At 38.4% G+C, this 16,853-nt stretch overlaps 2 protein-coding genes across 2 annotated transcripts in view; one reads left to right on the forward strand and one right to left on the reverse strand.

The window, feature by feature from the left end:
* Positions 1–16,853, forward strand: part of LOC134654296 (227 kDa spindle- and centromere-associated protein-like) — a 108,237-nt gene that overhangs the window by 12,222 nt on the left and 79,162 nt on the right. Inside the window, exon 8 of the mRNA XM_063509762.1 lies at positions 12,655–12,750. Within this exon, the coding sequence (XP_063365832.1) occupies positions 12,655–12,750 (96 nt within the window). The remainder of the gene's footprint in view (positions 1–12,654; positions 12,751–16,853) is intronic.
* On the reverse strand, positions 889–4,195 carry LOC134654271 (uncharacterized). The gene is made up of 4 exons (XM_063509736.1): positions 4,085–4,195; positions 2,009–3,449; positions 1,473–1,651; positions 889–939 (listed from the first exon to the last, which is right to left on the reverse strand). Exons 2-4 carry the CDS (start codon positions 3,282–3,284, stop codon positions 889–891), a joined length of 1,506 nt encoding a protein of 501 aa, XP_063365806.1. The 5' UTR covers positions 3,285–3,449; positions 4,085–4,195.

A 16,853-nucleotide genomic window follows, 5' to 3' on the forward strand; every position in this document is an offset into this window, starting at 1 on the left:
TTACCATTAGCCTTTTTTACTTCTAAGGCTCTTATCTTCCCATCCTGACCTGGAAAAACCTTGGTAACCCTAGCCATAGGCCAAGTCATAGGTGGAGTATCTATTTCACGCAAGATAACTAGAGCACCTATTTTAATATTAGGCAATGCCGTCTTCCATTTAGGACGGTTTTGTAAGACATTTAGGTATTGTTTAGACCAGTATCGCCAAAAATGCTGCTGCAGAGCAGTACATTTTCGCCAAAATTTCAATCTATTATCAGGTAAGTTCGTGATATCCTGTTCAGGATAGCAAGTTAAGGGCGCACCGGTTAAGAAGTGCCCAGGTGTTAAATAGGAGAGGTCCTCAACGTCTGATGACATTGGCGTTAAAGGCCTCGAGTTCAAAATGCTCTCAATTTGAACAAGTGCCGTGTACAACAATTCATATGTTAAAACATGTGAGCCCAACATTCTTTTCAAATGATATTTAACACTTTTTACTGCGGCCTCCCATAGACCACCAAACACCGGAGAGTAACTCGGTATGAAATGGAATGTTGTTCCCAATTTTGCAGTTACATTTTGAACATTAATTTGATGACATTTATTATTATTTAATTTATATAGCTCAGACAACTGAGTACTAGCCGACTTAAAAGTAGCGGCATTGTCACAATAAACCTCTGTTGGAACATTACGTCTAGCAATAAATCGTTTGAAGCTAGCCAAGAATGTATCAGTGGTCAGATCTGACACCAACTCTAAATGTATGGCTTTGGTAACAAAGCACACATACACAGCTATATAACCTTTAGTAGTGACAACACTTCTCACTCTTGACTGCTTTATCAGGATTGGTCCCGCAAAGTCTATACCAACCTTAGCAAACACTCGATCTATGCTGACTCTACCAGCGGGCAATGAACCCATCAGCTGTTTTGCTGTTACACCTTTTAGTCTAAAACATGTGAGACATTTGTTCACAAACTTTTTTACCAATCTCAAACCGTTAACTATATAATAGCGTTGACTTAAATTGCTAAGTACTTCTTTCTGACCGGCATGTAAAAGTTTCAAATGTTCATTTTCAATAATAAGGTAAGTTACCTTAGATTCTTTTGGTAAGATTATCTGATGCTTATGGCTATAAGGCAAGGAGGAGTGTTGCAAACGTCCACCTACTCTGAGAATACCGTTAGCATCAATGAAGGGGTTGACAGATAGTAAATACGACGAAACCTGCCTACCTGCTCGCAAAGAGGCCAGCTCTTTGTCAAAGAACCTTTCCTGTTCATTCTTTATAAACATATGCAATGCCTGGGTTGCCTCGCTAAAAGTAATAAAATTAAGCTTTATCTTTTGTGAACCCGGGTGTACATTTTTACAGAATCTTTGTATGTAGGCAAGCACGTTAACTGCCTTATTAATGTTAGAAAACTTATCTAACAAATCATTTGCAAGAGAAACCGATTGATATGATGCCATACACACCGGCTTGGAACTATCAGCATGCTTGATCTCCGGTAAGTTGTCAGGTACATTATCATTACTAACATCGGTAAACTTATACTCTGGATCAGACATGCTAGTCGGCCCGCACCACCACAGTTGGTTACCTTGTAGCTCGCTAGGTTTTACACCTCGACTCAAACAGTCAGAAGGATTGAGGTCTGTTTTTATATACAACCATTGAAAACCCTTTGTATATTCGTTAATTAATTTGACTCTATTAGCCACATAAGCATTTAGTTTTGTTGGATCCGTTTTTTGCCATGCCAGAACAACCTGAGAATCACTGAAAAGATGCACACTTTTAATAGATATTTTCTTGCTTAAAGTATTGTATGCTCTCAAGCATAATTTTGCCATCAAAAGAGATGCATTTAATTCTAATCGTGGCACAGTAATTTTCTTGTCTTTAGATGCAATGCGACTCTTAGAACAAAGAAGTGACATAGTTACTTTGCCATGCTTGTCAGTGACTCTTAAATAAATTGCGGCTCCATATGCAGAAATTGACGCATCACCAAATGCTACTAGCTGAGCAGACTGAATGTCATCAACAGTAACATTTCGTTTTATTTTAATTTCTTTCATTGTCTGCAAATCATTGTAAAATTCAAGCCATTCTTTTAGTAAAATAGGCGTGGGCACCGAGTCCCAGTCGGTACAAGATTGAGCCAATTTTTGCATGATGATTTTGGCTTGGACAAAGACGGGTCCAGCTAGACCTAAAGGGTCGTAGAACTGGCTTATGTAACTTAAAATCTGTCTTTTTGTCTTAGGGACATTTTTTGACACTGGACATGAAAGTTTAAAAGAATCCGAGTCAATATCTAACTTTAAACCCAAAGTTTTGATGTCCTTATTCAGTTCCAGTTCTCCAACAACCTGCTGCTCTACTGGAATATTTGCCAATATTGAAGGGTCATTAGCTGCCCATTTATGTAGTTTAAAACTACCTTTAGCAAGTAATTCTATCAATTGAGTTTGCGTGTCAACAATCTTTGCCAAACTATTCTCTGTGTGAATGATGTCATCTACATATGTAGAGTTTAAAATTGCCGAACTGGCTAGAGGATATTGCCTCTCGAATTTCGTAGCCAGCTCGTTCAAGCATCTTGTCGAAAGATAACTTGACGACTTCATTCCATAGCAAACTGTGTTTAGCTGAATACATTTTATTGACTCATTAGGAGTGTCTCGCCAGAGAATATTTTGCAAAGATCGCTGATCTTTCTGTACTAAAATATTTCGGAACATACGCCTGATATCACAAGCAATGAAATATTTGTGCACTCTAAATGACAACAGTATGTCAAACAGCTCCTGTTGAACAGTTGGCCCATTCATTAAAATATTATTCAATGAAATCTTATTACTCGTTAACATAGATCCATCAAAGACTACCCGTAGCTTAGTACTTACTGCATCCGGCCTTAAAACAGCTGAATGTCCCATAAAGTACACAGGATCTTTAGTAAGTTCATATGAGGAAATGTCAACATATGATCCATGACCTAAGTCGAGATATTCATGTATGAAATCCTTGTAACCTTCATACAAATTCTGATCCTTCTGAAATCTCTTCTCGAGATTATAAAATCTCTTGAGAGCTAGCCCAAATGAATCCCCCAATGTATTGTTCACATCATAGATAGGTATTTTTAATGGCAATGAAACTGTGAATTGATTATCCTCAAGTTTAACAGTTTCAGTGAACAATTTTTCGCACTGTTGTTGCTCAGATGTATGTTCCGCATATATTTCAGGTACCTTTTCTGTTTGCCAAAAATTAGACATAGTATCGCGTACATCGGTTTGACATTCGTGACAGAAAAGAGAAACAGCAGGTCGTTTAAGAATAGAAGATGGGACATCCCCTCCTACTATGTAACCAAACTGTGTGTGAACCAAGCTGGGTGCGGCATCAGGATCGCGCAGCTCCTCAGGCTGCGACAACAGGCACTGAAAAAAGATATTTGCAGCCAATAAAATATCTATCTCACTTGGAATATGGAAGGAGTCATCGGCTAACGTTATGTTGTCAGGGATCTCAATTTTTGAAATATCAATTTCAGTTTGTGGCAACATTTCATTAGTAAATTTGTCTATCACTAACAGATTTGCTTGTGTTTTATATGGATAAACACATGAGAAAATATCCAGTCGCAAACTATGTTGGACAGATTTATTTTCTAGAGTTACACCAGTTATTGTAGTAGAATCTGGCAAGAGTGGGTAACCTAGTTCCTTTGCCAGCTTTGCTGTAATAAAGGAATTCTGAGATGCACAGTCAAGCATTGCTTTAACTATGATCTCCTTGCCACTTTTAGAAACTACCTTGACTTTTACCGTTGGCAACAATACCAGCGTCTGATTATTAATGTTAGTCAAAGACACCGACGCGGGCTTTTCTTCATTTACATGAAGTATCGAGTTGTGGGATTCTTTGCACTCCTTACATTTAAAATGAAACTTGCACTTTCCTGGGTGAATGTTAAGACAAATCTTGCAAAGCTTTGTTTCCTTAACAAAATCTAGTCGTTCCGATATGGAAGCTAGAGCAAATTTAGGGCATGCATATAATTTGTGTTCCTTACCACAGTACAGACAGCCTTGGGATGCTTTGGTAGCGACAAATGATGATGATGTCACCTTGACTGGAGCTACTTTGCCAGCAGCACAGCTTGCTGGAGCACCCCGTCCCTCACTGTTCTCTAGGGCAAGGGCCCGACCTTCTAGAAATTTCAAAAAATCATTAAAGGTTGGCTGTTTTGAGGAATCCCTATGCAAATGATACTCTCGATTAGTTACCGGGTCTAGTTTTTTATTTAATAGGCAAATGAGAACGCTGTCCCATTTTTCAATGGCCTCATCAAGGTTTTTTAATGCAGCTAAATGCTGTTTTGTTATTGAAATCAAAGAGCGTAAAGCACTAGGACTTGACTTAGTTAGCACAGGCAACTCAAACAAAGCATTAATGTGCTCATTGATGATTTTATATTTATTATCGTACCTATCAGCTAAAATGCTGAGAGCTTCCGAATAACTTTGACCAATGACAGGTAAGTTTTTGACTAAATCAAATGCTTCAGCTTTTAAGAAGCTTCTCAGGTAGAAAAACTTTTGTATATTATCAAACCCTTCATTATTGTGCACAAGCGCAGTAAACATTTCGATAAAAGGTCTATAATCAGTATATTTACCATTGAACGATGGTATCTGTATATTTGGTAACTTTATTTTTGACGAAACTTGAGGCGTCGCTGCCGGCAAAACGGCAGGGGTGGGTCCAGGTTCAGATAAATCTGCAATTCGTTGACGGATCGCTGCAACACATTCATAGTATGTGGTTTCAATAGGAATGGGATCTTCCTCATCTCCTATCTGCACGCAGAGATCTTCATAATCATTGAACGCCGTCTGGGCCCTCTCAATCATCAGTTTTAACATCTCTTTATCATTAATATAAGATGCTTCCATCTTGTTCTTTAATCTTGTTAAAGTAGCTTTCTTCGTGCCTCGGCGCGTAACTAATAGACGTCGTTCTTCTTCGTTTTCCATTTTAAAATAAACACAATTTTGTGCATATGAAAAACAGAAACTTTTCGTACACGCACACGAAAAACCAAATTAAAATATATTTTCACCACAATCACTAAAATATCTGGAAAAGAACAAATGTCAAACAGATTTGAAACAAAACGTTACTTGTTTATTCCGTTCCACGCGCGCAGGATAGCTGCGCTGCGCAGTGGGTGGTGTTGCGTTTATAGAACGCTTGCTGCCGGCTCGTTGAACGCTGCGATGGCTCCGCACAATGGCGGCACCTTCAAAATCGGCAATGCCCGACGAGACGATAGAAAATTTTTTCGTGCTTCTTAGAATCCGCTTCTACGCATTTAATTTTATTTACTTACGGTTCGCGACTCAAAAGGACCATGTTAAAGGTCAAGTCGTGGGCCATGGGGTCCAAATAAGTAAATAAATGAATTAAAACCCAAAACGTGCGTACTAAACGAAAGATATATTTTTCCAAGAAGACAGTTGACAGGACAACTTTTTAAATGTTGCTATACAGACTAAAACTCCATTCTGCAACAATGGTAACACACTATCGCACCATACCGCGTACTTGATGCGTCGCAGCCATAATTGAGAGCGAGGAAGAGATATCTGTTTCTCGCTCTCACTTATGGGTGCGACGCACCAAGGTCGCGGTGCGGTGCGATAGTGTGTTACCACTTTAACTGTCCATTGGTGGCCTTTACGCCTTTTGTAATAAGGGTTACAAACTGTCAGTTAACAATGTACAGGTACCAAAATGTACCAAAACGCGAACCGTCGTGCGATTCGCACCTTCGCACGGAGAGGCCACTGTGTTATACCATGCGGTTTTTGGGAACAAATCAAGATTCTACAGCACAAAGTTAAAAACCGCAGAACCGGACGCCGCTCCGGAGTGCGGAGCAGTGATCCGCCTTATATGATCTGTCTAGTTAGTAATCTGTGTCATCTGGTCACCACTACTGTTGGCGTGGAAATGGTTAACCATAGACTATACTTCCGTTATAACCATACATAGTGTAAATATTTATTCCATCTGACGCAATACAAGCAATCAATAACTTATAAATACTCCATAAAACTGCTACTTATAAACTATAAAATAGGTACTATCATAGAGAAAAAAATACATAGAGTGCTCACTCCATACATCAGTTTTAGTATCAAAAAGACTATTAGCATCTACCATCGAGTAGCGGAACTATCAGTACTGCTACTTGACAATAGATGTAGCCACCGACCGGAAAGTCTTATGCTGTTGAGATAAGACTTTCCGGTCGGTGCTACATCTATTGTCAAGTAGCAGTACTGATAGTTCCGCTACTCGATGCTAGATGTAGACACTGAAATTAATAGTCTGAACTGATGTATGGAGTGAGCACTCTATGTATTTTTTTCTCTATGGTACTATAAATACGTTTACAGCAAGAACCCATCTACTAAAATAAAGGATCATTTCAAGTCATTTGAAAAGGCACCTTTTTCCATATACTTTAGGTTCAAACTTGTTAAGCGTGAAATTTTATATTGCGAAAGTTAATTAAATTAGTTTAAGACCAATATCAAAATGGACTTCTACTGAAATAAGAACCTTATGTTTATGTGCTTAGAGATTCTTTTCTAAAGTCGAGTTATTGTAGCTTTAGCATTCGCAGCTTAAATAAGTATTAGTGATTTATGAGTTTAATGCGTAAAAGTGGTTATTTATGCCGCCAAAAATGTGGTAACTACTTTGCACCCTAATCCATTGTAATTAGGGTTAAAATATATACATATTTTTGTCGTCGAAGTTACGTTAGTGATGACGAGAGAAATAGCGTATTTCATTAATTAATTCAGTGTCTGCACAGTTTTTTATTTTATTTTGTTATTCGGACTGCGTTATTTTTAACTCTGGCCCAACGCAAAGCATAAAAAATTTCTTGTATTAGGTTTTTAGGGTTCCGTAGCCAAATGGCAAAAAACGGAAACCTTATAGATTCGTCAAGTTTGTCTGTCTGTCTGTCTGTCCGTCTGTCCGTCCGTATGTCACAGCCACTTTTTTCCGAAACTATAAGAACTATACTCTTGAAACTTGGTAAGTAGATGTATTCTGTGAACCGCATTAAGATTTTCACACAAAAATAGAAAAAATAAAATTTTTTTTGGGGTTCCCTATACTTACAACTGAAACCCAAAAAAAATTTTTTCATCAAACCCATACGTGTGGGGTATCTATGGATAGGTCTTCAAAAATGATATTGAGGTTTCTAATATCATTTTTTTCTAAACTGAATAGTTTGCGCGAGAGACACTTCCAAAGTGGTAAAATGTGTCCCCCCCCCCCTGTAACTTCTTAAATAAGAGAATGATAAAACTAAAAAAAATATATGATGTACATTACCATGCAAACTTCCACCGAAAATTGGTTTGAACAAGATCTAGTAAGTAGTTTTTTTTAATTCGTCATAAATACCCTAAATACGGAACCCTTCATGGGCGAGTCCGACTCGCACTTGGCCGCTTTTTTTTTGTATTTGTATTTACTTTCGTAGTTATATACTATTATATTCTATAGGAACCATGGACACATTATTTGGCATAGGCCTTCATTTTATGAAACAAAATGCCAACTGGCCGTCATACCCAGAGCCCCTATAGGATGAAGTAGGTCAATGTGGCTAATTCCGTCATAGGGCCTATTCCGTCCACGATCATATATTTCTTTGCTTTTCAATCGTAGAAAAAAAAAACATCACTTTTGATTGCTGAAACTAAAAGAATTCGCTGCTTTGTCGATATTGTCGAGTCGATAATTATCAATTTTGTTCGTTGTTCGAGAAAAACGCTAGTAGACGTAATAGTCCCTATGACGGAATTATCCACATTGGCCTTACTTAATATTCGCAGTTCCCTCATGATATTTTATTTTTACTTTATCGTCAAGCTCTTGAAAATATCACATGTTTCTATGTAAATCTCACTCAACTCATGCACGTGTTAAAAGCTGCATGGCCGCAAGTTCGCAAATAGTCGTGTGTGAAGGACGAAGGCCGAACTTCGTGCGGAAGGTTCATGCGAGGCCAAAGGCCTAGCTCTGACATTGATTCTAATGCGCTTAAGAAGTTTTACGTAGTTAGCATTCAATAGTGACAGCCAATTTAACGTGGCCAAATATATTGGAACACATACTTCTTTTCTATGCTAATAAAGGTGTGTCGAATTATACCGTAATTATTTTCCGCTTTGACCACTTACCACTTTGGCGTTTGAGACACAGCCTAACTGGCGACGTAGCTGAGATGACTATCGTTTATCGACAAATGCCAATCGAAAAATAATAATATATCGCTATGAGAGTAGCGACGAAAAGTCACGTTAACATTTCCATGCAACTTTTAAGTTTCGATTTACGTTTTCTATAGACAATTGTCCCCCTGTGCCTGCTTTTTGACCGAGCGAAGCGACGATGATGTCTTATATCTGTCCGCATCACCAGATGTTCTCACGGGTCACTTGAAGTCGCGCTAGGTAGATGGAGTCGCGCGCCATGCTAGATAACACTAGTCATGCTAGCCGGTCTGGTCGCAATTCTCTACCAATTCTCGTGTAATTTTGTTAGCAGGTTGGATTATTGTAAAGATATGTTTATTTTTCAATTCAGTTTTAAAAAAATTACATGTAGGTCTGCAGCGGCAGTTAAGCCTTAGGGGGCTTTGTTCCCTGCCATTATTTTTTGAATGTATATAAATAAAAAAGCTCACAGAGCCACTAGTTTATCTAGAAACTCTAGAAAGCTATATATTAAGCTTTTAAGCTTTAATCTCCCAACGCGGGGGAGCAAAGTGGCTAGTTTCCGCGTACCCTTCCTTGGCCGGCGGCCAGCGAGGAAAGTGCACCATTAATACACCGGCAAATAGAACAAGGCTTAGTCCCCCACACACTGCCAAATTGACCGGTCTACTCTTCTTTCAAACTTTCACTGTTGCATTCACGACTTTATAATCAATGCGTTACAGTTTAAATTAGAATGGATACGATATTGGTGTTAGTGCGTTTCGGCATTGGAGATAACGAGTTTTTATACGTTCATTCAAGACTTTATAGTAGTGTGTTTTACGGTTGAAATTGAAATGCAGTTGTTTTTGTATGTAGTACGTTTTGGGTTTAAAGAAGTTTTTTTATTGAAATTGACGATGGGAATAAGGATTTTAAAAAGTGGTTTTAATATTTTTGTGTGACTTTTTAGTGTTTTTTCCTTATGATTATAAAAATGAGGATTAGTACTTTATAGCATTTAGAGACCTAGTGTTTTAGTGTTTGTGTAGTGTTAAAATTAATAATTAAATTTTGGATTATTGATAAATGAAGTGTTGTAGGCCTAATAGTATATTTTAGTGGACATAATATGTGAAGTAATGCCTGATCGTAACCATCTATTCTTCTACAAGCGACGAGTAAGTACATTTTGGCTGGAACATAATATTAGAAACTGAATAATAATAGGCTACATTCCTACTAGTCAAATCAGCTTCTTTTTTAGAACGATTTTTTAGTATGGAATTTATATGAAAACAAATATAGTGACGTCACGGTAAACTCACCTACTTTTTATATTTCAATCCGATTTATTAAATACAAATTGTGTTTAAAAATAGCTGCTATCTATGTTTTTCTAATAATTATCTGGTGCTTTATTTCGTGCACGGTTTGAAATAATTTATTTTAAGTACAGGAAACATCCCTATTTTATTGTAGGTATTTTGTTTAAAACAATAAACTGCAATTTCATCTACATAATTTATCTTCAATTGTAATCATAATGTACATTACATTGCACATCGAGCCTCCAGAATACTCGTTCTTCTTCTAAAACTTCTATTTACTTACATTATTTTGTCAATGTCAATATTGACATGTATCCGAATGGTTTCCAAGAGATAAGATGTTTGATATTATGTACTTATGCGTATTTGTAGTGTTTCCCCTTTTTATAACGTTCAATACACACTCGTAGCCAAAACTCAAATAGTAACGAGTTTTCAAACTCGTGAATGATAAGATAAATGAAAAATCAAAACCATTGCAGACTTATCTCGGTCTGACTCTATCGTTCACGTGCTTACGTGACGTTAACATTCAGGAGCATAAGTTTCTACCCTTCCGTTTATTTTATCAATGCACGTTCGAGCGCTGCATTACAATGAGCAATGACCTGTTTCGAGGTTGAACCTGATAACAGACCCTCTTATCTGTCGGGTTCAAAAAGGGTTAGGTATGCATTTAGAGAAAATCGAATTGCTAAGTAGTTATTCAATTTAGAGTTTTTGTAGATTTTCGGAGAATTTTTGGCCGATGTGATTCTTGTGATTTCAAGGGTGAATAGGCCTTTTGGACTCCCAGGGATCTTTGGAGCTCATTAAAAACATATTTTATTTAAGCAAACAAATGCGACGTGAAGTTGTGAATGTTACTAAAACGATAATGTAGAGGAAGTTCTACAGAGAATAAAAGTGTTACTCCTACTACGAATATCTTTCATATGAAACCCTCTACTACTTGAATGTTAAAAAATCTTTTTAAGTGTCGACGTTATGGTAGAAGACTGGACATTACCACATTCAGTGCCGAAAACCCGGCTATCGGGTATTTTATGATTTCGTTCCCAGGCCGGACGACCCGATAGTCGGGATCGTGGTACTCCAGCTTTATATGACGACATTTTTGAGGCCTGTTGTTTGGCTGGGTAGCGATGAATGTGTTAACATAACTCTTTGTTTTTCCGTAGTCGGGTAAAAATCAGTTCACAGCTTTTTCATAAACCAAATATCCTCATATCCACACTTCGTCTAATAATACTTGTTACTCACCACGTCGCCACTCACCGTATCGACGCGATGGCGCGGCGCCAGCGCTTGGGGGACATTTTTCGCGCGACCGCGTTTTTGACACCGCGCTGTCTACCGCCGTGGTTTTTTATGGCTCCGTACCCAAAAGGTAATAAAAATGGGACGAAATTACTAAGACTCCACTGTCCGTCTGTCCGTCTATCTGTCTGTCACTCATGAACCGTGATAGTTGAAGAAGACAGTTGAAATTTTCACAGATGATGTATTTCTGTTGCCGCTATAACAACAAATACTAAAAAGTACGGAACCCTCGGTGGGCGAGTCCGACTCGCACGTGTCCGGTTTTTTTATTTTATTAGGTGTGGAGGTGACATGTAAAATCTGAGAACTCGAGTAGATTCTTTGATTGCGATCCGGCTTATAAACAGAATGGCATACGAGCTATAGAGTTTTACGAGAGCTACTTCCTTCCTTAGCCAAATTTTATCATCGCATTTAAACTGTTGTGAGACATACTAACATTGAATAATTTTACGGTTTAGACTCACTTGTTTTAAGTCACTCGCGCGACATGTTTCGGAGACTAGGCTCTCCGAAACATGTCGCGCGTCTCCTTTCTCAAGCACTAACATTTAAATTTTATCATTTTTACAACAGAATATGAATGACCGACGAAGGTTGCAGATAAACCGTACGCGGTGTTTGCTAAAATATGTGAATATGCAAAATAGATTTGTGTTTTTGAACCTAAATAATTTCTAACATCTCATGTGGTGTGTATTAATTATTACAAGCCCCAAGTCCATACAAATTTGATGACAATGAATGAAAAATGGCGCTAAAAATTAAAGAGTAAACGTACTCATTGTTTACACTACAATTGTGTTATAGGTAACTAAGTATTTATGCATGTAAATACAATAATTAATAATTATAATTTAATTTTCCATATCCTCATTGTGTCACTGGTTATAGGCAACTTAATAGTTATTTTCCTCAAATCCTCAGGCAAACACATTAGCAAATGAGTTTGTTTTGCCATCACCATATTGCCAGGACCCTATTGTGACTAGAACCCAGTTACCGCTGATATGATAAGGGAAGGGGGTCAAATAGGCCGTGTTTACCGCCAGTGTGGTGGTGATTCTTGTGATATCGAGACGTGATTTTATGTGACAGTTAGTGTATTGATGGATAGTGTTTTTAAATTGGTGAAATAGTGTTTTTTTGGAATGGCAGATTTGTTGCTTGTAAGTTATTACATACTTTTATTTGAGTTGCAATGCGCCCGTTACAGGGCCCAAAGGGAATAAGTTTTTGTGAAAAGTTATAAGGTGGCAAAGGTTGGATGGTGGTGAAATTAAAGTTCCTTACGGTAGATACTTTTGGCCACCCTGCTTTTTAATTAATTAAAAATGTATATAAACGCTAGGTAATTTACCAGCGTACAGTCAGCAGCAGAAGTTGCTAAGCGGGCCAGGTGTTCACAATGATCTTGACGCGACTTTATTGTTAAGAGAATAAGAGCGTGTCAAGGTAATTTTGAACACGTCGCCCGCTTAGCAACTCCTGCTGCTGACTGTACGTAAATGTTTTATTGCAGATGTGCCTCAGAAAGCCCACTACAGGGTTTAGAAAAAACTGTTCGTGTAATTTAGAGCCTTAGGTATATAGTAATAAGGTAGGATAAACATTGGAGCCCGTTTCAGAAGTTCCCATAACTTGTCCAATGAAATCTAAACCTTAGCTAGTTACTAATAAGGTGCATTACGCAGGTGCTGCTTTCGGACCCGGACGCGGAGCTTTCCAGTTGGCCGCTGGAACTGGTGGCGCTGCGGGACAAAATACACGACGCGAGACCTGAGAAAGAGGTTAGTAATAACAATACAATATTTGACGTTGTCAACACGCACGCAGTACAGTTTAGTCGCTCGCGACATAATTCCCTTGGGGTCATTTATTAGCTATAGTTAGGCGTCTATAGTTATTCTAGTTCGTTGCCTGTACCAAACAGAACAGAGGAAGATGTCTGACTAGTGGCTATGTATATTCATCGGAAATGCCAACAGGCGACTGAATGTATACCGTTATCCTTTTCACGCTTTCTAAGACCCAACAAGATTGAAAGTGGCAGGTTTGGTTAAATTACCAGTACGCGGCCACTAAAGTTAAAAACCTACGCTAAACAGTACAGCACCCATGTAAAAACAGATCAAACTCATTTAAGTAACTAAAAGTAAACCTTATATTTATAACAATAAGATCTACGAATGGTCACTTCGTTTATCTTTATTTGTACTCCAGCGAGTTCCCACGAAACAGTGCAACATGTGTTGTTTGATGTTCGATCTTTGAGCCGATAATGTGGTGCTGAGGGTTGCATTACAGCTTTTACAGTTGATTCGATATAACTTGGCAATGCGTTACGAATTTAGAAGTGAAATGCGATTTAGTTGGTTGAGCAAGCATACAATTTAGGTGCAAAAAGACGGGTTTACAGTTAAAGTTTGTTTGTTAAAAATAAATGATACAAATTTTTCGTTTATTATGTTTTCAGGGGCTCGTTTCTCAAAAGCTTTTAATACAAGTGGAAGTCCCTTTCAAACAAAAGCTGTCAAATAGTGACATCCGCTTTTATTACAAGTTACAAGCTTTTGAGAAACGGGCCCCTGGTACACAAACTTGTTAAATCTACAATCTTGTAACTTTTTTTTGTTAGTCTGGTATAGTGTCCCACTGCTGGGCAAAGGGCTCCCCTCCTTTCCTCCACTCAACCCTGTCTTGTGTACTTTCCCGCCAATCCGGATAAAATGCGTCCAAGTCGTCCCGCCATCTCCTTTTCGGTCTGCCTGAACCCCGGCCTGCACCATCGATGGTGTTCCGTGGGTCCCACTCGGTAACCATTTTGGCCCACCTTTCAGGGTGCATGCGGCAGACATGTCCCGCCCAGTCCCACTTAAGCTTGGCGGTCTTGACACCTACATCTAAAACTCGAGTTCTGGAGCGCAGTTCCGTGTTTCTGATTCGATCAGTTCTGCGAACACCTAGTATACTCTTGTAACTTGTCACTTGTAAATTGTAATTGTAAGTTTTTTGATATAGGGCCCAGAAGCCGCGGCTATGCCGGTCTTCCCCACATTAACCTGTATTTTTCACGTAGGTAGTGGATTTTACCATGCTACACCGTATGCGCGTGCGGCGCGGCGCCGGCGCGTAAATAAATGCTAAGTGGTAAAATTAGCCCGCGTTCAGTCACCCGCGGACTCGCGACAAAAGGTCGACTGTTTATTTGGGCCCTTTCTTAGAGCTTATTTTATATTATATGTTTTCAATGGGGTTTGCAACTGTCTTTATAGATGGCGCCAGCGTTCAGCGTAGTCTTTACCTGTCTCTAGTTTTGTTTTCGAAGTTTTGCCTATGAAAAGCTTTAAGACTTTAAGAGTAAACTTCCCAAAAAAACTGGTCAAGTGCGAGTCGGACTCGCGTTCCAAGAAATGTAAACAAAACAGTTACACAGATAAGATTAAGTATATGACACGCGATTTTCGAACAATTCGAACGTAGGTACAGTAGAGTCCGATTAGTACGACTTCGCATATAACAACCAACCGCTTATAGCGACGTAAGTATAAGCACTTGTTTGGTTTTAGTATGAGCTACTATGAAAGTACAACCGTTTATTACGACTCCGCTTATAACGACCGACCGCTTTTAACGACGGAAATTGACACAAAATCCGTCCGTCAAGTCCGGTTACAACGACGAGCGACGTAATTTTTACAAATAAATTGTTGGTAAGAAGCTTACTCCGTCCCGCGCACCCAACTCCCCTCGGCCTTTGCCTATACGCAGCAAGATGAAAAACTGTGACTTTTCGTAATCTTGCAAACTAAATAAAACTCAATTCGCATTATTCAATTGAGCTTAAACTTCACATACATAATTATGTAAGTTGGGTGACAATGCAATATTTTGGTACCTTTGAGCTGGAGGTGGCCATAGGAACTGGTTGATAAAACAACACATCCTAATTGAGTTTGAGTTTGTAAGAATTGTCTCAATTGAGTATAGGTTGCTTGTTGAAACAAAAGTAAACAGTCCGCGATAAAGGCTTGAGTAAAATTGAAATGTTTGACAAAAAACTTATTTATTTTTTGATTGTCGATGTACGATTGTCACCTTGATTAGATCCCTAAAAATTACGACTTTTTATTTTACGGGATTCGAGTAATTTGCGGTTGATGAGTGAGTACGCGAGCCTACAAAAGTGGCTTCTTCTAAACACACAAGTCTCTGCATTTAAGACAAAGTGTTGTAATACTAACGTAAATGAATATTTTAATTAAAATGTTTTTTTTTTCGTTGATTGTCGCATAAGTATTAATAGATACAAAATTATGTCATTATTTTGATTAAAAAAAATTATTAAAATTGGCAGTTCGTTTAGTGCGACGTCCGGTTAGTACGACGTAATATCAGCGGTCCCTTGGGCGTCGTTATAACCGGACTCTACTGTATTTAGTGTTGGAGTGTTGCTATAACCCGCGACTTTTCAAATTTGTTGTCAGTAGGCGACAAGATTTGCTTGATTAGCGTTTTACGAATATATTTTATCACTCGCTGCATCGTTCAGGAATGCGGCACGGAAAACGCATAAAATGCGTTATGCGCCGACACGCATAATGAACGTTTATAAACACAAGAAATATCAGTTTACAGGAAATTATCTACACTCTTCCCAAAACTCGACTTTATCTCTCACGGAGCAAGGTTGAAATTTGAGAAAATTAATTAAATGTTTCGAGTTATTTTGCTGTTTAATACAGCGAAGCGGTTAATCAGATTTTGGACGAAAGTTATGATCGTTGCCTTAACGTTACCGTCTATCTATCTTTTTTAACATAACGATAGCAAACAAGCATACAGCCCGCCCGATGGTAAGCGGTCAACGTAAACATAACGTTTGCGTCTAATTTACGCTCGGGCTTTACGTAGTCCTTCATCCCAACCCCAAGACCTATCTAATGATTAACTAGATCCTGACACATCTAAAGAAAAAAAAACGGCCAAGTGCGAGTCGGACTCGTGCACGGAGGGTTCCGCACCATCAGCAAGAAATAGAGCAAAACAAGCAAAAAAACGGTCACCCATCCATTCGGTCAAAAATCACGTTTGTTGTATGGGAGCCCCACTTAAATCTTTATTTTATTCTGTTTTTAGTATTTGTTGTTATAGCGGCAACAGAAATACATCATCTGTGAAAATTTCAACTGTCTGTCTAGACACGGTTCGTGAGATACAGCCTGGTGACAGACGGACGGACGGACAGGGGAGTCTTAGTAATAGGGTCCCGTTTTTACCCTTTGGGTACGGAACCCTAAAAAAGAAGAGTTCAAGTCCTTCTCTGAACGCAGCTTGCTGAGCACTGAGTGGACGGCCGTGCGTGCCGTTATTGAATTGTTATTTAAAGTTATTTTTAACAAAAAAATGTATATTGATATTCATATTTTTTTGTAACCGTATTATGGTCAAAAAAACCACTACGATTTTTCAAACACCTACTGCACCTTAATGTTACTCGTAAAATTCTATGAATGGTCAGATAAGTGATGCTGAGACTGAGTAGTATGCTATTTTAAAACTAGGCTAACAACAGTAACAACTGTTTTAATTTCATAACGGCACCGATGTATGCGTAATGCGGAAGGACTATTTTCTTTATCATACACTTTATGTTGACCTAATAAGATACTTTAAATAATTTGCGCTAGCCAAATTGCCTAAAAACAAGCCAGTGAAAAAGCAACTATAACATCTAAGCTGTAAGACTCAAATTGCAGTAACAGCTTTATAAGAATGCGCACCTTAAAGTTTAAAGTACACCGACATATGCTACATTTCAGCTAATTGAATTAAAATGCGTATTTGAGTGCTACTTGATTCAATTATGTGAGCATGGGCTTGTAATATGTTA

Source organism: Cydia amplana, chromosome 14 (assembly GCF_948474715.1).
Source record: "Cydia amplana chromosome 14, ilCydAmpl1.1, whole genome shotgun sequence".
Taxonomy (NCBI): domain Eukaryota; kingdom Metazoa; phylum Arthropoda; class Insecta; order Lepidoptera; family Tortricidae; genus Cydia; species Cydia amplana.

Excerpts from the sequence above, each read along its gene's own strand:
- LOC134654271 (XM_063509736.1), bottom strand. The coding sequence starts at position 3,284 with ATGTCTAATTTTTGGCAAACAGAAAAGGTACCTGAAATATATGCGGAA. Across the intron at positions 1,652-2,008 it reads TGCTCAGCTAGTAGCATTTG|ACCTCAATCCTTCTGACTGT; the intron begins GTGATGCGTCAA and ends ATATAAAAACAG. Across the intron at positions 940-1,472 it reads ATGCTGATAGTTCCAAGCCG|ACTAAAAGGTGTAACAGCAA; the intron begins GTGTGTATGGCA and ends CACATGTTTTAG.